The sequence below is a fragment of the Pimephales promelas genome, chromosome 5 (genome assembly GCF_988280905.1).
Source record: "Pimephales promelas chromosome 5, fPimPro1.hap1.1, whole genome shotgun sequence".
Taxonomy (NCBI): Eukaryota; Metazoa; Chordata; class Actinopteri; order Cypriniformes; family Leuciscidae; genus Pimephales; species Pimephales promelas.
This window is the reverse complement of record NC_142773.1, coordinates 33,597,010-33,621,839: the sequence shown is the minus strand read 5'-3', so window position 1 is coordinate 33,621,839 and position 24,830 is coordinate 33,597,010. Positions and strand designations below refer to the sequence as shown.

General features: G+C 37.4%; 2 protein-coding genes across 3 annotated transcripts; one reads left to right on the top strand and one right to left on the bottom strand.

Moving 5' to 3' along the window:
* The first annotated feature begins 688 nt into the window (after nucleotides 1-688).
* On the top strand, nucleotides 689-6,037 carry LOC120481976 (ferric reductase 1). The gene is made up of 5 exons (XM_039675886.2): nucleotides 689-749; nucleotides 915-1,107; nucleotides 3,905-4,029; nucleotides 4,252-4,346; nucleotides 5,254-6,037. The coding sequence occupies exons 2-5, from the start codon at nucleotides 915-917 to the stop codon at nucleotides 5,468-5,470; spliced, it is 630 nt and encodes a 209-aa protein (XP_039531820.2). The 5' UTR covers nucleotides 689-749; the 3' UTR covers nucleotides 5,471-6,037.
* Nucleotides 6,026-24,330, bottom strand: LOC120481973 (ADAMTS-like protein 2). 2 transcript variants are annotated; one of them, XM_039675881.2, is made up of 18 exons: nucleotides 23,242-24,330; nucleotides 20,749-20,891; nucleotides 19,124-19,199; nucleotides 18,817-18,919; nucleotides 18,347-18,492; nucleotides 17,753-17,876; nucleotides 17,304-17,384; nucleotides 17,038-17,213; nucleotides 15,375-15,807; nucleotides 14,333-14,681; nucleotides 12,992-13,095; nucleotides 12,771-12,897; nucleotides 12,425-12,638; nucleotides 11,221-11,376; nucleotides 10,951-11,121; nucleotides 10,618-10,794; nucleotides 10,008-10,152; nucleotides 6,026-6,568 (listed from the first exon to the last, which is right to left on the bottom strand). In XM_039675881.2, the coding sequence occupies exons 1-18, from the start codon at nucleotides 23,335-23,337 to the stop codon at nucleotides 6,447-6,449; spliced, it is 2,943 nt and encodes a 980-aa protein (XP_039531815.2). In that variant the 5' UTR covers nucleotides 23,338-24,330; the 3' UTR covers nucleotides 6,026-6,446. The 2 variants fall into 2 exon arrangements, with proteins under 2 accessions (XP_039531815.2, XP_088987477.1); XM_089131351.1 differs by having other exon boundaries at nucleotides 20,749-20,886.
* Nucleotides 24,331-24,830: the final 500 nt, after the last annotated feature.

The window sequence follows — 24,830 nt, the reverse complement described above, 5'->3', positions numbered from 1 at the left end:
GTTGTTATTATACATTTCCTAAAACTTTATACACCAGATAATGGTGTGAGTGTGAAAGTGGTTTAAATAAGAGTTCCTGATTGGTGACAGCAGGTGCAGATGGTTAGTATTCCAGAAAAAAAAACAAAAAAAAACGAGTGGGTGGAGCTGAGGAGTCTGGCATTGAGGCATTGGATGGAGTCATGACAAATATATATTTACATGGTACTGTATAATTGTTCTTAGAAGCTAATATACTGTAGGCGTTTTTTTTTTTTTTTTTTTTTTTTTTACATGACTGAAAGTGGGTCAAGAAACCTGGCAAACGTTTTACATGTAATAAATAAGACTTCTTATCGTTTCAAGAATTTTGTCCAATAATAAATATTTAATGTGTCACGTGGATACAATTTATGATGCACATCTCTGTTAGTTTTAGATAAGCACTCAACTCCACTCATCCATTTTTACACATTTAAAAAGTACAAAAGACATGAAAGAGTAAAGATTTTCATGTAGAAGAGAGGTGAATGTTTTACTTCCTCATAATTAAAATTTCCACTTTTATTTTTTTACAATTCACCACTTTTATTTGGTCATACCTCACATATCCACTCCCTTTTCTTTATTGTTTTCCGATAACAATAAAGATTTTTTTAGTAGCCTGCTTATTTACACTCCTGTTATTAAAAACATCCCTCCTCTTCCTGACACAAACCAGTGACAATTTTCAGGAAAGCAACACAACATTGCTGTTTGGTTTTGTCAAGGTTGGTAACTCTTGCTTAAAACTTTTAACCAAATTTATTGGTACAAAAATAGTGCACTTAACTTTATTGTTTTCATTAAAATGTTGATAATTGACATTAGGAATATTTCTATTTGTTATCTATATTAAAATTGAAAATCTAACTTTTTGATTTATCTGGTTTTAGATGCATGTACAGTTTCTCATCCTGGTTTTTGGCCTGAATCTTTATGCTGTAACGGCATTCAAGAATGGACAGGTGAGTCCGGCATGCATGTCTATGACTCCTGGACATGAGACTAACTTAAACTCTACATTAGAACCTCCATATACTGTCACCTCAGACGCCTCAAACTACACAGATGGTCAGGTGATCACAGGTTAGTGACAGCCCTATTCATCTATAAAAACATGTATAAATTACATTAAACACAATCTGCATATCAGAAATAACTACTTTTCCAATTACACTTTACAATGTTCATTAGTTAACATTAGTTAAAGTATTAACTACCATGACCTGACAATGATCAATATTTATTCATCTTTGTTAATGTTAGTTAAAGGAGAACTCCGGTCAATTTTAACATTGAGCTCATTTATACATTTGGAGTGCTGTCAGTACAGACAAAAACGACAAAAATCTGTGTTGCCTACACCGTGTTATCGTCTTTTTAAAATTCGCACCCTGTTGACTTCAATGGGGCAAGTACTAAACATTCTTTTAGCCTCTTAACATCCTTGATTTTTCATTACGAGCGCACAGCCATGTGAGTGGTGTTATTAAGAGTAACCATGGTCAATCTGACTGCAGTGAAAGATATGAATAAAAATGATTTTACTTCAGCCAGCTCACATACCTCTCTATTTGCTTGCTGTTTTCGGTCGAAGCCCACAGTAGTGGATGGTCGATCTCACACGCACGATCATTGGTGAATATCATCTCAAACCTCCTCCGTGTGTTCAACGTCTAATTCGGATGAACCATCAATTTGAGCTGATATTCTCAGAACAACACACAGTGGTAGGTTTGAGATGATATTCACCAAAGATCGCGCGCGTGAACTCAACAATCGACTACTGTGGGCTTCGACTGAAAACAGGAAGCAAATAGAGGTATATGAGCTGGCTGAATTTAACATCATTTTTATTAATATCTTTCACATCTACTGTAGTCAGAGATTCACTGTGGTCACTCTCAATAACACCACTCACATCGCTGTGCACTCGAAATGACAAATCAAAGATGTTAAAGGGGACATATCATGCAAAATCCACTTTTTTAGCCCTTAAATGCATTTTGTTGTATATTTGGAGTGTTTATAAGTACAGAAAAGATGAAATTATTCTCTTCAGGTGATTCGTTTATATCTTTATATTCTGTTTTGGTCATATTTTTCAACCTGTTCAGATTTTTCTGTTGTCTATGACGTTTTTTGAGCAAGTGCGTCGCCGTATTTGCAGCGGAACTGACAAATAAGGACATTGACTACATGTCCAACACTTCGAGCAATCCGCCATTATTATTTCTCGCTCCGATTTTGTAGTCCGAGCTCAATGATGCAGAAGTTACGAGAGGGCAAGTCAACATGTTCGGTTGTTAGTGACCTGAAGCACTTCAAGGATTCCCACTTCAACAACCTCCACCAGTATAAAGAAGGGTTTGCCGATTGACTTCATCTGAATGAGAGGTAAATTCCTTCTATCTTTGGAGACGACGAACAGAGCATTTCGATAAGCTGTAATCGTTAATAAAGATAAAGTACTTTACTTTCTTAAAACACATGGTGGTCATGGTTTAGCAGTACCTTTGTCTTTCTTTGTTTTTGTTTTGAAGTAACATTACACGTCTGCAGTATTAGTGTTCTTGAGTTTCAATGGTCATTTAGCGGCGTTGTTTTCTGATGCTTTTCTAAACGTATCATATTGTCAGTCAATACAGATTTTTTTTTTTTGTGGTAAGATTAGACCATAGTCATTTATCTTGTCAGTGTGCTTGTTTTAACAAGAGAAATAGTCGACTTTCACTAATAACACAAAACAGTTAACTCACCAAAGAAGTGGTTGTTCTGCAGGTTCGTCGTCGTCTTTATCAACTCGCTCGCTCTGGCTCGAATATGTAAGGCTTGATGGACAAGTCTTCTGTTGTCGACATTTTATTAAAGTGTGAATAAAAATGTTCTTTGAAGGTATCGTATATAACCGTATATCTCTAATCAAACTACAATAATGGCCGAATGTGGGGAGTTGAACTGACCGTGAACTCATCGACCTGGAGAGCGGGTGGGGTGTGACGCATCTCCTTTTTATTTAAAGGGGACGCATTAAAACGGGTCGCTCAAAGACGCACATCAGAAAAGGGGTAGAAAAGGGGCCTGTGGAGCTATAATAATGAGGAATTCAGACCCAAGCATTGCAGTTATGTTTTAGACAACAACGGTATGATTTATATGTAAAAATGAATGATTTAAAAGCATGATATGTACCCTTTAAGAGGCTAAAAGCAGGTTTAGAACATGCCCCATTGAAGTCAACAGGAAAGACGACAACACGGTGTAGACAACCTGTAGCAGTCCTGCTGTAGTCGTTATCTTCAATTTCAGCCTCGGGATCTGATTCGGGATCAAAAATGTATGGCTGAATGTGATTGTTAGCCATGGTTTGTTTTGGGATGTCACAGCCATAGATATACATAATAAAGCCTTTATTATGGATATCTATGGTCACAGCTTCCAGACGCAAAAGCTTGGCGTGCTAGTAATTATTTAGCTCCGCCCACATGGCACGCCTCCACTCACTGAAAGACTAGGTACAGTCTTTCCTTTCTCGATACATGAGAACTAATGTTAACAAATACAACCTTTGCTTTGATTTTAATAATGTATTAGTAAATGGTGAAATTAATATTAACTATTAATTAATGGTGAAGAAGTATTGGTCATTCTTGTTCATGTTAACTAGATCACTAATGTTAACTAATGAACCTTATTGTAAAGTGTTACGACTTTTCCAAACATTTCTGGCAATGACTTTAAAGCAACACAATAAAAAATGAATTAAATTGGCTGTACAACTAATTTAAACTTAAATTATACGAAACTTAAAAAAATCGAGTTAAATTATTTTGATTATTAGTTTCCCTCAAGTTCACAGTTAAAATCACTGTTTTATTGTCAGTGACACTACAAGCAAATAACACTGGATTCAAGGGCTTTCTTCTTCAGGCCAGGGATGAGAAGGGTCCAGTAGGAACTTTCACAGTCCTAGGAAACAATTCTCAATTACTCTCCTGTGGAACAGAGGTAAATATATTATTATTATTATTATTAAATTCACCCTCATGTCATTATCACCCTCATGTCATTCCAAAGCTGTATGACTTTGGGAAGCTTCCTTCAGTAAAGACATTTTGGCCTTGCATTACATAATTATAGCCTAAAGTGACTGGATACATACATATAGCAAAGAAGGAATGAAGATAGGATTGTACTCGTTGATGTGATTCAGCATACTCTGTCTTTCAGGGATCAGCTGTCAGTCATACTTCAAATGATGTCAAATCAACTATTGTGGCTCAGTGGAAAGCTCCCAACATTAACAACACAGATATTCACTTCAGGTAAAACTTATTAGAGGCCAAGCACCAAAGGTGTGTAGGCACCCATTGTATCTGTTGTTCCTTCTTCTTATTCTTCTTCTTCTGCTCTTGAGTCAATGGCGGCTCATAGAACTGCTTGAGGGAAAATTACTAAATTTGGCACACTGATAAAGGACAGTCTCAACATTAACCATGGCAATTCTGGATTCTTTAACTCTCTAATTTACTTTCTGAACTCATCCTAAATCATTGGTCTAATTTTCAAAAATAAATACATTTGTATTCTCAGATAATCTTTAGACTATGCTGGCCAAATGTTATTACAAGCTTTTTGATTGAACAAACTGTTCTTAAAAAATCTTCAACAAGATTGTTGGCATGGTGCCAAGCTGATTCTGAGGCTGTATCTATGCAACGCTTTGGCATATCGACACCAGACTCTGTACATGTCATTGTCTCCTCACACTAACCGCACAACATCAATTTGGTTACAGCGGCACCTATTGGACAAAAGTGATAAGCAATTTAATCATATTTCAAGTGATTAATCATATTTCAAGCATTTTTAAAGGGATACTCCACCCAAAAATGAAAATTCTGTCATCATTTACTCACCCTCAAGTTGTTGCAAACCTGTAAGACTTTCTTACTTCTGCTGAACACAAAGGTAGGTATTTTGGAAAATGATTGGAACCAAGCAGTTGTTTGGCACCATTGACCTCCATAGTAGGAAAAAAAATACTATGGAAGTCAATGGTGCCAAAGTTCAAATCGTTCTTCAAAATATCTTCCTTTGCGTTCAGCAGAAGAAAGAAACTCATAGAGGTTTGCAACAACTTGAGGGTGGGTAAATGATGACAGAATTTTCATTTTCTGCGCTTTTTTGCCGTCTTTGCAAAAGTAAATTGATTTAATTGTTTGTTTGCAGGGCAACATTTGTGCAGAATTTCTCTCTCTTCTGGGTTGGCGTTCAAAGTGATTCTGTTAGATTTCTGGCAACAAATCATTCAAACGTGACGGTCTCCCCACCGAACGCAACAGTCTCCATTGCGACAGTCACCACACCCAACCGATCAACTGACGTTATTCCATCAATGTTTCTCACATGGTGTTTTCTTGTTATACCTCTGCTGGCAATTATTTAACAAGCTTTAATCAAATCAGTTTTTTTAGGCTTTTAGTTTAAAATGGTGGTGTTAAAAAAAACATTTTTATGGTCTCAAAATATATTAAATTTTTCAATGATGTACTGATATTGTAATATATTTTTTCTTTTAATAGGGCAACATAAAAGCCTCATTATACCCTACTGTCATATTTATATTTACAGTATATAGTGAAGCTTGTATCAAATGTTAAGACTATGTATCCTGTTAAATGTCAGTGTCTCAGTAGTGGGACATGTTGCACTTTTTTTCCTATCAGATCATCATAAATTAGCTATGATTTGAAAGCTTAAACACACAAAACTTGAAATTAGACATTGCATTATCATGAAAATGGGCTTAATTTTTTATCAACTTGGTTAGACATATGGCTTTGATTTTCTAGCAGTTTGAGAGTCCACTTAGTACGGTACATTTGCTCTCATTCATTTTACTTCTGCAAGAGTGTCTTTTACAGGTTAGTTACAAACGCATGCATGCTTACAGTATGGGTGAAGTCTGGATGTATGAAATAAAGACAGCCAAGATCTCAAATCCGCTTTAGTTTTATTTCTTCTTCCAGACCAAAAGTGGACACAAAAACAAAACGAAAAAAACTTTGTACATACATATATCATACGATGTGTTTAGAAGTATGTAAGAGCAAGGCTTCTACAGTACACAGGAGGAGCCTGTACAGTTGTTTGATCAGAGGACAGTGTGTCTCTATCATCAGTAGACCCATGGCTCCTCCGCAGTCCAGTTACAGGAGCTGCCTTTCCTGGGACCACTTAAGGGCCAGTGCCCTTTTGATATAGCACCTTTCTTTAAGGAGGGGGAGAGTGACAGCAATGAGGATTGGAGGGTTGGACTATGGACAGGCAGAGGTAAAGTTCTGGGTTCAGTGCTTCCAGTATATGGAGGAGGGTCTCACGTGAACTGCCAGGCCACAGTGAAGAGCCAGACAGACTCTACTCTACTGGCTCTTGTTCCTGCAGGACAGACAGCAGGCCTTCCTGTAGTACCAGTGAGTGCACAACTTCACCCGCAGGACAAGGGCACAGTTGGCTGTCGCTTTATCCTGACAAGCATCCTCAGCTAGGGAAAAATAGAAAACAGACTATTTTAATTTAAAAGACATAAAAGATGTGAAACTTGATTTTTACATCATTCATTTGTATTAAATAAATCCATTCATTACATAATTATTATAATTTTTTAAAATGTTAAAATCATAATAGCAATAAATAAATAAAATATTTTTTGCTAGTTTAATAGCAGAGAGAGAGTTATATAATACATACATAAAGTACATACATTTCAATATTTAAATTTATACTTACCTATACCTATACCTTATTTATATGAATCAGTTTACTGTAATAGTAGAGAAAGCAATACAATACATGCATACATAATATTACAAAAAATAATTTTAAAAAATAAGATAAAACTGAATTATAAATAAATACAATAGTTATTTTGTTACTTGTTCATATCAATAATCAAATGTATTTCTAGAACACAGTTCCAGTAGTGGGATTGAATGTGAGATTGAATAAGACTCAGTAACGTCCACAATGCTATCTGACACCCAAACCCTATTTAAAGTTTTTTGGGCTTTTAGTATGAATATGTTAAACTTATTGTTATCTATAAGCTAGTGTGCTCTAAAACAATGACAAAATTCGCATTCACCAAACCAACGTCAGAATGAAAATGAAAATAGTTTATAAATGAGGCCCCATTTCCCATAATTGTGACTTTATTTCCAATTTCCAACCAACGAATAAGTTATATTCTTTGCCATTTTATACCTTTTTTAGAAACAATGAAGAGGAGAAAGGGGACTAGGACAAGCATAGAACCGGTGCTAAGATTCAAATCCCAGAGGAAAAAATGTAACAGTGGAATGGCTGGAGTGTTTGGGAAACCTGTTTGGAAACAATCATGCTTTTTGCAGTACGGCATGTTGCACAGACATTACATACTTCCCCTTCATAAGGCAAATCTTTGCAGAGATGTCGAGAAAAGTGCTTTAAGTAGATCTCGATGAACATCAGCGACTGCAGGTCTGTACCATGTTCTCTCGACTAAATCTCTGACTGAGAACAAGGAATGTCACTGCTGTCCAAAAACACAAAATTGGCTGCCAAATTGACAACATGCATGATGCACTTGCCCTGCAAAGCTTAAAAACAACAAAGCATTAATCTGGTCTAAATTTCACAGGAATTAGCTTGTGTTGTGCCAAGATAGATTCACATGTGCTTTTAATTGAGCCAAGCATTTTAACATGCACTCGCTGCTGTGTTTCATTAAAAGGAACAGCGTAAACTACTTAAAACTGGCATGATCAAATAATCGCCTTGCCAGAGTGCGTCCTTATAACATCTTTCCAAATAAAGATAGATTGGATTTCTTTTCAGTTCTCTCAGGGCCTGTCTTGTTGAAAATCTGCTGTCCGTATCCAAGCGTAGACCATCTCAAGCTGGTCTGGAAACCTCAATCTATTTGTATTGTAGTGCTGTGGTTTTCTTTAACAGTACCCAGTGGTGGAGGAAGTACTGAATCTCAGTACTTAAGTAAAAATACAAATAACCAGATAAATATTTACTTTAGTAAAAGTAGAAGTAACACAATGACAACCATACTTAAGTAAAAAGTACCTGATTTTAAATGTACTTTAAGTATTAAAAGTAAAAGTACTTGCATAATTGATTTTCTTAATGTCTATATTCTAATGATTAATAAAACATTTAATTCTAACTCATTCAACCTAATACTCCTATAATGATGTTCAATAATGATGGGAAAAAAAATGTCACCATTTCTGAAACAAGCTTGCAATTAGGCAATTTACACATCATACTTATCCTTACTATATGTTAACTATGGCAGTAAACGCGATTAATTTATGGTGTAATTCTGAACCTCTTGGCTTGCCATAATCCTAACCAAACGTATATTACACACGGTGCGTTTCCTATGCATGTAAAAACTAATTTCGCGTATAAATTGCTCTATAAACGCACTGCGTGCGAGACGCATTTAGTGTGACCGGGTTGATGTATATCTAGAGCCTCCATTTTTGCACTCAAGTCTAAGTCCCATGGCCCTCTATCAGAATCCAGAGTTTCAAGAAGATTGGAGAAACTCAAAATTTCGACCCAAAAAAAAAAACGACAGTGTTACCCCTGTCGTTTTTTTTTTTTGTGCGAAAAAATAAGTTTCTCCAATCTTCTTGAAACTCTGGATTCTGATAGAGGGCCATGGGACTTAGACCTGAGTGCAAAAATGGAGGCTCTAGACCCTTCCAGAGCTGAGATATTGAGATATTTATGATGGCATAAATGCTACGTGGCATCTCAATATCTCAGCTCTGGAAGGGTCTAGAGCCTCCATTTTTGCACTCAGGTCTAAGTCTCATGGCCCTCTATCAGAATCCAGAGTTTCAAGAAGATTGGAGAAACTCAAAATTTCGACCCAAAAAAAAAAACGACAGTGGTACCCCTGTCGTTTTTTTTTTTGTGCGAAAAAATAAGTTTCTCCAATCTTCTTGAAACTCTGGATTCTGATAGAGGGCCATGGGACTTAGACCTGAGTGCAAAAATGGAGGCTCTAGACCCTTCCAGAGCTGAGATATTGAGATATTTATAATGGCATAAATGCTACGTGGTATCTCAATATCTCAGCTCTGGAAGGGTCTAGAGCCTCCATTTTTGCACTCAGGTCTAAGTCTCATGGCCCTCTATCAGAATCCAGAGTTTCAAGAAGATTGGAGAAACTCAAAATTTCGACCCAAAAAAAAAAAACGACAGTGTTACCCCTGTCGTTTTTTTTTTTGTGCGAAAAAATAAGTTTCTCCAATCTTCTTGAAACTCTGGATTCTGATAGAGGGCCATGGGACTTAGACCTGAGTGCAAAAATGGAGGCTCTAGACCCTTCCAGAGCTGAGATATTGAGATATTTATGATGGCATAAATGCTACGTGGCATCTCAATATCTCAGCTCTGGAAGGGTCTAGAGCCTCCATTTTTGCACTCAGGTCTAAGTCTCATGGCCCTCTATCAGAATCCAGAGTTTCAAGAAGATTGGAGAAACTCAAAATTTCGACCCAAAAAAAAAACGACAGTGGTACCCCTGTCGTTTTTTTTTTTTTGTGCGGAAAAATAAGTTTCTCCAATCTTCTTGAAACTCTGGATTCTGATAGAGGGCCATGGGACTTAGACCTGAGTGCAAAAATGGAGGCTCTATGGCGACCAAACGTCGCTGGTGAGACAAACGTGCAACGGACGGACGGTCAGATTACGTTTTGGGAGGGGAAAAACTCATCAGAAAATGTAATGAAAATGTAACCGAAGTTGTAGAAATGTAGTGGAGTAGAAAGTATAATAATTGCTGCAAAATGTAACGAAGTAAAAGTAAAAAGTATGTGCTATTTATTCTACTTAAGTAAAGTAAAGATACGTGAAAAATGTACTTAAGTAAAGTAACAAAGTATTTGTACTTCGTTACATTCCACCACTGACAGTACCTGGTGGCTCAGTGGTGCAGGGCTGAACGTCACAGCTCTGTCTGGCCTCTGGTCTCAGTGTTGAATCACAGCTATGGCCCAGTTCTTCTCCTTGATAACACTTGACCTCTCGCACACGCACTCCAATCCCACATGTCTTACTGCACTGTAGGGCACAGACATACACACAAACACATGCGTGAGCGGCTGGCTAACATTTTAATAAACTACAGAGAAAATCCTAGCCTGTTTGCACTGATGACTTTCAAAAAGGTGCAAAAGCAAATATTTTCCTTGTAATCGCAATTAATTTTTGCACAGCCCTAATACATATATATTTTTTCTCATTCTCCCCCCCCCCCACACACACACACACTTATATGTATAAGTGTATAAGTAAAATTATTACTATAATTATTATTGTATATTTTTCTGTTGTTACACTTTTTGCTTGAAATAAATAAATAAAATAAAATAAATAAATAAAAATGACTACACTGTCACAGGATGAGCCTAATAAGTAAACATCCCAATGAAAATGCTACATATGGCATAAATTGAATTCGATAGAAACATATAAAATTTAATAATGAGTTTGTACACCAGTTAAACTATAATAACCACTCCAAACCTGGGACCAGGAAGTGGTGAACCACTTGGAGCAGGGTCTCTCGAAACATGCCACACTATCTGCAGGCCTGAGGGATCCGTCACACATCCGTTCGGGGAACTCCTTGAACACACCACCCTCCAACCCTGCACACACCACCTGACGCGTCTTCACCCCACGGCCACATGTGGCATTACACTGGGAAAGACAAAATGCCACAGTAAAAAACTCATTATACAAATAGTCGTTCACTAAAACTAAAATCAAACTAATTGCTAAATATTATTATAGTATATAAATGATGATGGACATGGGTGGGAAGAGTCAGCATTCATAAACTGCAGTTCAGCTCACCTGTTCCCACTCTTGTTCCACCCAGTGGGCATGGCAATTTTTGTCTCCGCACGGATGCACCGCCAGTGGCTTGAGCTCTGGATCACACTGCCCATCTGAAATCACCTTCCCATTACTGTTCTTACACACCACGTAACGTCTCATCCTGCCCTCCCCACACGGCCCTGAGCACTTAGAGAGGGAGAAACAAAGACACATAATGTCATGTTTAATGGACAATCTATTTGAAGTTTCTATGTGATATTTTACAGGATGTTTTCTGAAACCCACCGGCCCCCAGTCAGAGACGGTCCACCTGCGGTCACAAAGCGGGCCCTCACACTCTCTCTGGCTGGCCGGTCTGGTGGATTCGTTACAGAGTCTGGCCTCCATGGAGCAGCGCACCTCACGGGTCCTCACCCCACGACCGCCGCACTGCGCTGAACACTGTCACAATGACAAACACTACGGTTACTGCCACATTAGGCTCACTGCGGACACTTTTCATGGAGTGTGATGATGCATTTCCACAGTTATCAACATCACAAAGCTAGTAAAGTGTTTTTTTAATACATATTTATGACTCTAAACTTTGTGTTATATTACCTTGTCAGTAAATGACAAAAAACATTTATTTAAGGCTGCTGTGAGAGTGTTGTGATGGGAAATCTTTCTCATCTTTCGCAATATTTTTCCCTCTTATGGAAAGTCGTGGAAACATTATTGTTTATTTTGCTATTGAAAATTATATTTGCTGGCTTCTTTCATTCACCGCTATAGAAGTTTACCTAACTATGACGAATTTTGCTTCTGAGAACGGAGATGTGGGTCCATTAGGGTTTGAAAGGCACATCCCTTGTGAAAAATTGTACTGAATGTAAACATTTAGAGTACTTCAAATCTTTAAAGTATATGCAGATAATATAAAACTAATTAAATAAAGGGCACTTTATTTAGAGTATACTTTTATGACTGTTAACACTTGATCATTACAAATATGTAGTAACAAATGCATAACATACAGGTTTTAATAGATATTTAGTTAACGATAAATGTTTGTCAATTCAGTACACTTTACCATATTTCAAAGAAGTATTGTCAAAAAATGACTTTACAGTACATAAAAAGTTGTACTCAAGTGGGTTAAAGTTCAGCTAATTGCATTTAATATAATTTTAAACTATAATAAATTTTTATTTATTTCCAATTATCATGCAATTAAGTAGTATCTGAGTATCTAGTATCAAGTTTCTGAAAACATTACATTATGCAGTATATATTTTTTTTTAAGTATGTTATTTCTAATACGATTTATAAGTAATAAGAACTCTTTTTCTCTATTTTCTTTCCACAAGACTGATTTAGAGCATACAAATAAGCTTAATTGAGATCAATGCAACTAACTGTGCAGGCATACGTCAATTTTGGCATCTAATATTCAGTTCACATGCACATTTTAAATAAAGACTCGAGACTAAAGGCTTTACACACTGACCTCAGACCAGTCTGAGATCTCCCACTGTGGGCCGCAGCTTTTGCTCTTGCAGGCTTTCCGTGTCATGGGCTTCTGCAGCTCCGCAGCCTGACACAGCTCATCATACACAGTGCTGTCGAATCCCGGTGCCATCATCTTCCAGCAGCGCACCGTGCGGAACTGAAACCCCTCCCCACATGTCCGGGAACACTCGCTCCAGCGACTAGTTTCCCACCTGCCTCAGGATACAGAATACTTATAGCATCTGCATCTCTTCTTAAGATGCTGTTCCAAACATCTATGCTTGAGAATTAACTCACTGTTTAATGCAGCAAAATATATATTAAATGACGTGTCGGTATCAAACCTGGGCAGGCACTCTTTCCCTGTGCAGAACTCATGTGTGGGCTCCGGCCTGGTCAAAGCGTCACAGTAGCTCTCATCCACCTCTGACCCATCATACTTCACACATAAGGCATAAGAAGTGCTTATACCTACAGACACAGAGCATAAGGTCAGGTTCCTTGTGTGTTTGCAAATGTGTATCAGTGTCTGTGTATATGCCTCTGTGTGTACTTGTAATTTCACCTGTGGTACACGTTGAGCTGCAGGGTGCATAAGCAGATACCTTCCATCTGTACATGTCGGACATGCTGATGTCATGATCCAGAGATTCCACCTCAAACTCATTACTGCCGGGGTAGGAGAAAAGTGAGAGAGAGAAAGGACAGAGATAAAGTTTGTGAGCATTGCTGGTTTAAATGACTGATTTCAACTTATGACATGTCACACATTTTACTGTAAATATTATCTATTATATACAAAATTAGGCTTATACAGTGTTCAATTAATGTTTTCCATCAGTCAACTATTTTAACAAGGAAATAGACCTTTATATGCTTTCGTACAGTATAGACAAAATATGCAGATTTTTGTTTTCACTTATACATTACAGATATATTGTAGCTGTATAACTGCTTTTTTAATAAATTGGTTTAAAGAAAATTGTGTGAATTGTTTTTATTTTGTAAAACAAAAGGGAAAAGTATAGAACAAAATCATTTAGAAAACTTAACATTACATTTTAATATATATATATATATATATATATTGCATATATAATATTAAATTGTTTATATATTGTTTTTCTTTTGTGGTTGGGACAGTGAATATATTGGCAGGCCAAAAAAAGACCTGGCGTAGTCCGGCAAATTAATCCGAAATTATTTATTTCGAATTAGTAATTTAATTACGACAAGACAAAATATAAGAGATTTTATATATAATATAAAAACTCTTATAATATTAAATATAAGAGTTTATATAGCATTTAACTGAACAAGGTGAGACTGGCATTGGTCAACTAAGTTCCAGTTCCAGCTCCAACTCTTGGTCCTTTTCTCATTTCAAGCAAATTGAATAAAGCCAGAAAGGCACAATAACTTTAAAAAATAATAATAATAATAAAGCCTGTTGTTTTAGATAACATAGGCTAAAATAGTGCGCATAACTCATCAGACCTTGAATTCACCCACCCTCACACTTTTGTCGCTTTCACACTTCCATGTATGTTTGCTTAAGTCTGAACCAGAATTTGATTCATTGAACTACATTACCATCAATACAGTTACTACAGCAGAAAATGTAAACCCCCTGAGTTCCTGCATATCCACAATTTAAGAAAAGGCTCATTTATATTTCATTTTTTCATGTTAACTTGCCTTCTGAGAATAGAACATTGAAGGCTAGGAAAGGAAAAGCTTTCTACCTTTTTTCTACCCTAACAAGCACATCTGTGGAAAGGATGCAGTGACGTTTTGAAAGATTGGTGCACATTTCCATTCATAACAACTCAAGCCAGACCATGGCAATAAATATGTCAGAGCATTCATTAAAAGGCTCAATCCGCTCAAATGCCCTCTGTCTGACCTCTCACTGTGGGGGGTCTGCACTGGCTCCACCTGGTGGAGCATGAGGAGGTTGGACTGGTGCTTTGTGGAGCCATTAGTCCTGGACTCAGGCTGAGGCTCTCCATCTGAACCCTGCATGTCCAGGCTGCCCGGGTAAATCTCCAGTGTCAGGCTGTTGTCCAGTGAAGAGCTGGAGTTGAGCTTGATCATGGCACAACCTGAGAGTGCAGAACCGTCTTTACAGGGCTGTCTGGAGCCTGAGGGCCATTGCGCCCCATCATAGAAGAGACTCTTCAGAACTGGCATAGAGGTGTGATTGGAGTCACTGGAACTAGACGAATCACCGACGATCAAGTTGGAATCAGGACCTGGACAACAGCAAAGCATGCTTAAATGTGAAATCAGTCATTTAGTCCATGAAATTTTAGCCAAGATTATTTTTCCTTTATCTTATAAAAGTACAGTATGTGCACTTAACGATTTTTTTTTCAATTACTTCTACAGACTGTAGTAGAAAAATGTAATATATTTAATAATAAAATATACACTACCGTTCAAAGTTCTGGGGTCAGTTTTTTAAAAGAAACAAATACTTCTATAATTGATAAAATTCCAGTAAATGCATTTATTTTATAAAAGATTTCTATATCAAATAAATGCTGTATCATTAAAAATGTATCATAGTTTTTAAAAAAAAAATTAAACAATGACAATAATAACAAATTATAATGAGTTCTGAAGCATATTGTGACACTGAATAACAGCTACACAGGAATAATTTACTTAAACGCATCCTTGGTGAGCATAAAAAACAATTAGGCCTAAAATATATCTTATTGACCCAAAGTTTTGAAACGTAGTGTATGTAATTGTACAATGAACAATGTTTGTTTCATATTGGCAAAATATTCCCCCAAGCAAAACAGTTTTTACACAAATCAAACTAAAATAAACTTTACCCATGTCTGCACCAAAACCTGTGTGAAATGCAGACCTAATGTGAGAGCAGACTGAAATGCCAACAAATGAACCCCAAATGTTTCCCCCAACAAACAACTTACCAAAACTGCTTTGTGCCTCAAGATGGTGCATTTCATCATCAAGCTCGTTCTGGAGGACCTCACTGGCAGGTCTAAACAACACCAGACCAGGGAGCTCACTGAAGTTTACAGAGGCCTGTAGTCCCCACAACAGCTCCTCGTGGCCCACATGCACCTCCACGTTATCTTGTGCTACCAAAGAACTGCTCTGATTGTCTTTCTTTCCATATTCCTTGCGAGCCTCGATTTCATTATGAGTGGAGAAGAGCTCCGTAGAGGACGCGTTAACCTTCTGCACTGCCGATGAGGGGTCTTTGGATGTCTTTGACATCAGATTGCTTATTTGAGGTTGCTCAGGGGTGGAGGCCATGGGAGATGCCACTCTCAACTCAGGAGCTCGAGGAACTGTGTATTCATATGTGATGTGAGGCATCTTTCCATTGAGGTTGTAATACTGCACATAAATATAAAAGTCATGCCACATTTATAATCACTTTATAGATTGTTGCAAAGCAGCTTCATGTTATTAAACAGGAGAATAACAGCGTTAATGTAAAATTCATCAGTTATGAAACAAATTCAATTTTAGCTGTAAAACAACTCTACAGAAGATAATAGCGTCATTATTTCACATAATTTCAATGTTGTTTCATTTCATTTCAGTTACTGCCATTGTTGCAAAGTTCATCAATTATGAAACAAGCTCTGCTGAAGACAACAATGTCATTATTTAGCTCAAGTCAGTTCAATGTTGATTCAGTTATGTTCAATAATAGTGTTGATGTTGCAAAGTTTCTCATTTCTGTTCAAATGTTCTCATCTGAGTTCAAATGACATCTGTTCTCATCCGATGTCAGTGGAGTTAAATATTACTAAATATTAAAGTATTAGTTCACTTTTCGACTGAAGAAAGAAAGACATGAACATCTTGGATGATGTGCGGGTGAGTAAATTATCAGGAAATTTGAATTCTGAAGTGATCTACTCCTTTAATTGTCTTTAATTAATTATACATAATACATGCTGTCTGAGGGGCTGTTTACGCCTGGCCACAAGCGTTTTCTCAGATCGGATAGCTATCTGATTTATCAAAATGATTCCGTTTACGCCTGGTCACATAAATATGTTTTTGCAAAACGTCACCGAAATCAACAGATATTCCTGCTTTTTATAGATCATCAGCTAATTTCAAAATCAAAGACAGCAATCATTTTGTTTCTTTACTTTTAATGAAGATAATTGTGTGTTAAGCGTCTGCGACTTACTTTCACTTTGATTTGCGATAGATTGCGGTGCGTTGGCTTGATAAATAGACGCTCACTCATCTGAGGTGATCGTGTCGCAGTAGCGCCGTTGTATCTGACTATAACATGACATATAGCCTATAACATGCTCTCATACAATTAATTTTTAGCATTTTTGGGAAGAGTAAAATTTACATATGTGGTTTCAACAACCAGATGCATTTACACTGAATGAAGATCACCTCCTGAAGTGGTTTGAGCGATCAGATTCAAATCCTTCTCGAATGTATTTCGGAGGGCATTTACACCTGGTAGCTATCCGATCACAGAAAACGCATTAAGTGGCCAGGTGTCAACAGCCTCTGAGATATTATCAGATGGTCACACATATGAGATAAAATAAAAACATGGTTGTGATTTTTACATACCTATATACCTACCATGACATTCAGGGCCTGATGTGTGGGACCCTGAGCCATGATGTACTCAAAGCCATCAGAGAAGAGGTTAGCCGGCCTCCTATACTTGAAGACTGTCCCAGCAACATGGAAGTTCTGTGGATTGTCAATCACACTGTTCCCATTGAAGAAGAAGTGACCAGCTTCATCAGAGAGAGCTAGAAGATAATGAAAGATACATTTAATCACTCTTTATTGTTCTCTTTTCCAAAGCAAAATTTTGACTGATCCACCAATGAAACTCTGACCCAAAATATTTTCCGTTTTCCGCCGCTCTATGATTTGGATATCAGTGGCACCAACTGGTATATTGGTTAAGAACACATAACCTAAATACAAAGACAAACAAAAACATTTTCAATTATTTGTTAAAATAATGCTTGTGTTTAATGAAACATCTTCATTAAGAGATAGTCCATCCAAAAATAAAAATTATCATTATTGACTCATCCAATGTCATTCCAAACCCATATGACTTTCTTTGTTCAGTAGAACATAAAATATCATATGTTGAAGAATGTTGGTAACCAAACAGTTTCGGTTCCCAATGACTTCTATTGTATGGACAAAAAAACAACAATAATGGATGTCAATGGGAACCAAAGAGAATGTGACTTCCTATAATTTATTAAATGCATGGAAAAAAGGAAACAGATAATCTACTCTAAGCAACCCTTAATGCTAATATAAGATATACCTAACTGTGTGATCCCTTTCCGGTAAGATCCTGAGACACGATAACAAGAACCTCCGTTTCCACCACAGACTCCACATTTGTCTATGGTTTTACTGGAATACAATTTCCCATCACACCCTACTACCTGCAACAAAGACAACAGAACAGTTAGCACTGAGCTGAGAGTTTACAGTGATCACTTAATGACACCAAAGAGCTTAAACTAGCCGGTTAAACTGCTTAGCCTAGTCTTAAAATGTAGTAACCTAAATGTTTTCTTCAAGACAGGTCATAACTTTTTTTAAGTAATTTACATGACATGGTAGATCGGTCTAATTTGAATTGGAAAAGTTAGACGGAAATTGACTGGTCAAACTAGTAGAAATAGTCTTAACATAGTTGCTAAGTCCCATTAGGTCACACTTCCTTCTCATTTCCTCTATTTTTACATTGGTTGACCCAATGCTATCAACCAATAAAAAATCTATTGAAAAAACTGCTTTTGTTAATGTCAAGCATCCTACATATAGCATTAATGTAGCCTTCTCACCTTTCAGGACCTTGGCTTCTTGAAGCTTGGAAATGATCTTTGCACCAAAAATTATTGTGACACACCTGACACTGTCCCTCGATGCAAACACCCTGGTAGATGCCGTCCCTGCAGAAGGTCCCGTCATGGGCAGGCACCAACAGCTGCCTTTCTCCTGTGGTTGTGGTGCACTGGAGGTCACATGGCTTATTGGAGATGTTGATGTAATCATCTGAACAGGAGGTGACATCAGCAAAACATCATTACGATCTAGGCTTTAGAGAATTCCTCTAGAGATAATAGGTCTTTATGGCATTGAGAGGCCTCTTTTGTACATAGGGGACTATGGGCTGAGGAAATAATCCTAAAGGGGCATCTGTGAGCTATAATAGAGCTGGCTAGGGGCCAAGACAAGAAATTCAGAAGAGTCTAGAACACTGAAAGGCTAAAAGATGAAGAAGGAGAGCAAATGAACACAAGAGTGATTTAAAAAAAACAAAAACAAAGAGAGAGAGAGTGAGGTGGAAAAAGAAAACATTGAGAGACGTTTTTTTACCCGGATAAAGTGGAACCCACTCATAGTGCTTCCTGCCGAAGGCTTTGGCATTGAATTGAGAGCACTGGTGCTGTTTGAAGCTGATTCTGCTGTTTGGGCACGGCTAGGCAAACATCCAGACAACAATAAAGACACAGCTCATGAGCCAGGCAGCAGGTCAAACAGCCTGCACATATTAGAGCTTCAAGCCAACATGTGTAAAAATGCAGTTATGCCAGTTGGCCTGGATGGAGTCACATTATTGTGGGTTATAATTTAATTGGATTTTTACACAAGCATCTTAATGAAGATAAACTTTAGGTCATACCTGGTTTGTACACAGCTGATACTGTTTGGATGGTCCAGTGCAGAAGGAACTGTTGATGTTGTGGGTCGACGTCAGTCTGAAAACAGTTCATCTGTATATAAGTCCAACATTTTTACTCATTCATGAAAGGATCTACTATGATCAATTAAATATCTAATTTCAGCAAATACCAATAAATCTTTAATATGGACTGATAATCTTTATGGACCAGGGGGTAGCACTCGTCTGGTGCTTATCCAGCTTATTTTTTGTCATTTTGTCATGTGCTTGTGTCTTCTTTTTTCTTTTTAAATATTCCAATTTGGGTTACTTTTTATTTCAGTTTTAGTTTATATTCTTTTCCAGTAAGCAATTTTAGGGCTTCATATCTAACTTATTTCAGTTAGATGTCAAGGCAAAATTTGTAATTGCCGTTTAGTTCAAAGTTGTTCATCTAATATTTATTGATTTTTGTGAATTGAAATAACAGAGCATGCAAAACAGAGCATATGTCACTGGGATCTCTCTAAACATATCCATATATGATTCTCCTCATCTTTCTAGATCTCTCCGTTCCCTCCCCCCACACACACACCTTTCGTTGCCTCCACCATACTGGGAAGTGCTAATGGGAGCCAGCTGGAATGGCTCAGCCAGGGCCCTTATCTTCAGTGGAATCTCCTCAAAATGTTTGACCATTTGCTTTAAGAGCCATTTTATAAATATGTTTGTCATTCTGAGCAGAACTGTGTCATGCGGGCCAATGGATTGATTTTAATTCCACATGACATTCCTCTGGGTGCTCTGGAGGATATTAGTCAAAGGGGAATTCTCTCCCACTTCCCCCCTTTCTCATGTGAGTGTTCACTTGGGTTAGTCTGCGTTCTGGTATAGGCTGAGGAATGGAAACTCAGTTTTATACACGGTTTATCTTCAACGGATGGGACAATTGTAAACTATTTTTTCTCTTTCTTTGAAGACTAAAATAAACAGTAAATGTAAATAAATTTATTTAAAATATAATAATAATAATAATAATAATAAAAGTTCCCATGAGCAAAATTGACAATTCTTATTTTTATTAAATATTGCTGATATTATTTATTATTAATGATTTATCAAGGCACATCTTTATTTTATTTTTTTAAATCCATGTTCTCTCGTAATCTTTCTCATAATCGTTTACTGGCGTGACGGCTAGACAACCTGTCACTTACATGAGATCACAGCAATAGCAAACCACAACTATCAAAAGTCCTAATCCAAATCAAGTCCCATGTCCTACATTTTTTCTTGTTCGAGAAGCCGTTTGACTTGGACATAAATCACAGTAGGGCATTTCATGCTGACTTTAAATGTAAACCAGTGACGGATCTAAATTGTTCATGAAATCAAAGTAAAACCGGTAAAGAGAGACAGAGCATTCAGGGCTAAATAATCCAACATTAAATGAATTTTGTTAGTTGATCGTGAGTGACATTACCCGGTGTGAAAAGTGGGTTCAGACCAGGGTCAAATTGACAGCTCTCAACCCATAGTGGAGAACCTTGCACAAAGCATCAAGACTTGTCACTTCTGATTAGTACTGATTCAGAGGGTCTTTTTTCCTCGAGTGAGCATGTGTGTACTCGTTAAGAATGGTTTACCTCTGCTGCAGACAGTGACGCTCTTGAGAGCGCACTCCTCCTCCGCAGGTACGGGAACAGGTGGACCAGCTGCTCCATTCACCCCACCACTGAGCTACCTCGTCTGGCTGCCTCTGGAAATCCTCCCTCCCCTCACTGCTGTCCTGGCAAAGACAGAGACACAGTGCTTCACTGCTGCACACTTGCATGATAACATGGAAAATCTGTAAACAATGGCAATTATTGTCAGACACAACTACTTCTCTGTGTAACTTGTGGGTAAAAGCTGTCATGACTCTACAGGCACTAATATTAGTCAAATGTTGTTGTTGTAGTACAGGTTTTGTTTACTACAGTATGTTGGACTCAAGTATAAACTCAAAAAGCAAAACTTAAGACATAAATACAATAGAGAGAACAGAGAATAAAGGGCAGAGTAAGGAAAGTATAGGACAGTAAGGAAAACACTTTGGTTGAAATTGGAAACAGACTGACTGTCAATGAATTCAGAAACTCAGACAAGCCTAGACATTAAAGATGAGACTTTGTTACTTAAGAGAGAGAAAGAGAGATGAGTGGAGGGCAGTTTTAGGGAAGAGATGGAGACGAAGGTGGATGTAGCCCCCCTAACGGCCCAGATGAAAGGGCAAACGACTGTAGGCAAATTAAGCAGACTCCTGTTGTCTAGACAGCAGGTTAATCACTCCTCTTCAAGCCGTGCATCAGTGAACTTTAACACAGCACAGGCACGGCTCCTTGGAAAGTCTTGTGAAGCTCTCAAAAAGAAGAGCTGCCCAGCATGGTTGATCTCAAACCAGCTTTAATGGTCAATGTTTGGATTTTGGTTTTAAGGAGGCGGATTTACACAAAGGCCATTTTCTTCCTAGAGCTTTATGCACCCGTTGACCCATCCTGAATAGTGTGCTGTTTAGTCCAAAACTGACATTTGGAAAGTTATGGTATATTTAAGCATGAAATCCAGTTGTTTGAAAGTTGTATTTCGACATAGATGTGCACTAACTGTCTTTTTTCAAGACTGTCTCTTTAGAAGCGTGATTACAGTAATAAGGACTAACAGTATTTGACCCTTAAAGCAAGAACACTGACTATTACTGCAGGCTTGTAGAAATGCACAATCATGGGATGTTTTGTAGTAGGCTACGGAGGTTTGGCAGTCACCCTCTACAAACCCAAACAGCTTGGCTAGAGCAACAGTATCCCCCGCCCCAAACGCAGGGGATCTTAAGGGGATATTGTCCAAACAAGGGCCTGCATCCCCATATGTTTTTTATCCGAATGCCCTCTAGATGTTTATATTCTAAATAGACAATATACTTTTCTCCACTTTCTAATGCAGTACTAAAATGGAGACCCCCTAGGGAGACCACATGGGCCCAATGAGTTTCGAAATGTCACTTCAGTTGAGTTTAGTCTGCTGATGCTAGAACACGGCGCCGGTCAGGTCGAACTGGTTATGTTGACATTTCTGAATGAGCATTACAACATCTTTTATATTAACAGCACGTAGGCTATAGCTATAACGACCATAAATGTTAGACCAAACAACTGAGCGAATAACTCTATTTATGGACAACCATGGGGATTCGTGAACGAATCGTTCTTTAGATTCAGATTTTTTAGTGAATCGGTAGAAAAACCTGTTACAAAAGCTTTTTGAACCATTCACGAAACGGACTGAATCAGCGAGAGCGGTTCTCGAGTCAACATTGAAACCGCAACTATCGAAAATGTGGGGGGAAATAGGATGTTTAATTGTAGGAATGACAGCTTTATCAACACAGATGTTGGTTTTAAAGAAATAACATCCAAAAACGTTTCCAGCCGAGCGATAAATAAATTTTCAACCAGTTTAGTAGGCTACAAATTATATATGAACTACTTTTGTTTTGCTGAATAATAATTGACGGTGACGAATGTCGATTGATTCGGTCTTTTAAGAAGGTGCTTTGAAAATAACTGTTCGAAAGAACCGATTCACGGAAATGAGTCGGACTACCCATCACTAGATTCACCTCGAATCAACTCCAGTAAGAAAAGTTGTTGTCACCGGCACGGAGTACAGAAGGCAAGTGAAAAAGACATTTTCAATTGGCAAATAAAAAGTTGCGCTCACTATTTGTTATACTCACGAATGACTAAAACGTGCGTGTGGGTTAATAAATGGCGAAAAACAGTTATATTAATGTGCAGTTTTAATTTGGGAAATTCCAGACATAAAAACTCTGTCTGGGCTTTGATCTCAGAATCCGAATGAGCTCAAAACGCGGTATAGAAAAGCAATGCCGTGCTCGTGGACGTGGTCAAACCCGTGTTTTGCTGTGAAAGTTTGACGTTAACGTTACTCCCGCCACAGAGGCTCTCTTCTCGCTTCCCGCATTTTAACCGGCATTTGTAACTAAGCGTTTATTCAAAGCAGCGTTAGTAGATCAAGCTTACGACTTCAAGCTCAAAGAGTGTTTCACAGCGATATATACAAAAATGAATGCGATTTACCTTAACATTTGCACCTGCTGCTGTATTAATAATCCATAAGTGTAAGACAAAGTAGTGTATAATATGTCCGAATCTTGCAGTCCAGAGACAGTACATGGTTCATTTGAGAACAAGGAGACCTCGCCCCCCTGATCTTAACCAAAGACTAAAGAGAGAGAGGGGCTCGCACTTTGAGGTCTAACGGTGAACCAAAGCCTTGATGCATTAATGGCTTTACAACCTGCTGGAAGAAAAGAAAGGGGGCTGGTCAGACCCACTGTGATTGACCTTGTAGATTTCAAAGTACAGCATCCATCTCTATGAGGACCCAGAAACAGAAGTTATTAGTCATGTAAATGGTCTTAGTGAACTGCTACTAATAACAGGACACAGTTCCACAAAGGCTACTCACTCAGAATCACCTGACATGTTTTAACATGATATCCTGATCACAGTCTGTCAGTTATATTGCCATATTTTACTTAATTTATTTGAGCCGAACATGTGTAGAAGAAAATGTTATAAGGGGTTATTTGACCATTTCCATGGAGCAAACTGCTTTTATTGTGCTCAATGGCTGTAACATGATGCTTACCTTCCCCTCGAAATTAACATTGTCAGTCACAATATGAAATATAGCCTATATAAGTCTAAACATCAATATCTCAAGTATCCATCTTTTTGGATATATGATGCACATTAACATGCAAATTGAATATTGTAGCATGATCTATTGCACTGGACACTATCATTCAAATTTTTAGGGTCAGTAAGATTTTTTTTCTTTCATAAATTAATATTTTATCCATTAAGGATGCATTAAACTGATCAAAAGTGACTGTAAAGACATTTCTAATGTTACAAAATATTTATATTTTTAAATAGAAGAATCCTGAGAAAATATATATCATGGTTTACATAAAAATTGTAAGCAGCAGAACTGTTTTCAACTCTGATCAGCAAATCAGCATATTATGATAATTTCTAAAAGCATATTATGATCATTTCTAAAAGATCATGTACCACTGAAGACTGGAGTAATGATGCTATAAATTCAGCTTTGCCATAATTACATTTTTATATGTATTAAAATTGAAAGCAGTTATTTTAAATTGTAATAATATATCACAATATTACTGTTTTTATTGTATCAAATAAATGCAGCCTTGGTGAGCATAAAATACTTCTTTCATAAACAAAAGCAACGATAGTGCATGCCCTAAAAGCCCATACAAATTACACAATCTTAGTTTATTATACCTTATTATTTATTGACCAGAATAATTATATTTGAACCAACACACAAGGCATTATATATCGTTCTCATGCAAACTTAAATTTAGATTTTGACAACAAAGGCATGTTCAGACGTTCCGCCAAAGAGCCTTGTGTCCTTCCACTGATTTCACTGATTGTGCTTTCCACTTAAAAATAACAGCTGGATAACTAAAGTAAACCTCCCATTCTGTTGCTATTAATTCCATTATATTATATTTGCTAAATAAAACATCAAAGCAATCCATCTAGCATAATTTGGAGTCAGTTAACATTGAAGTATTTATGTCACACATGTGTGTGTGTGTGTGTGTGTGTGTGTGTGTGTGTGTGTG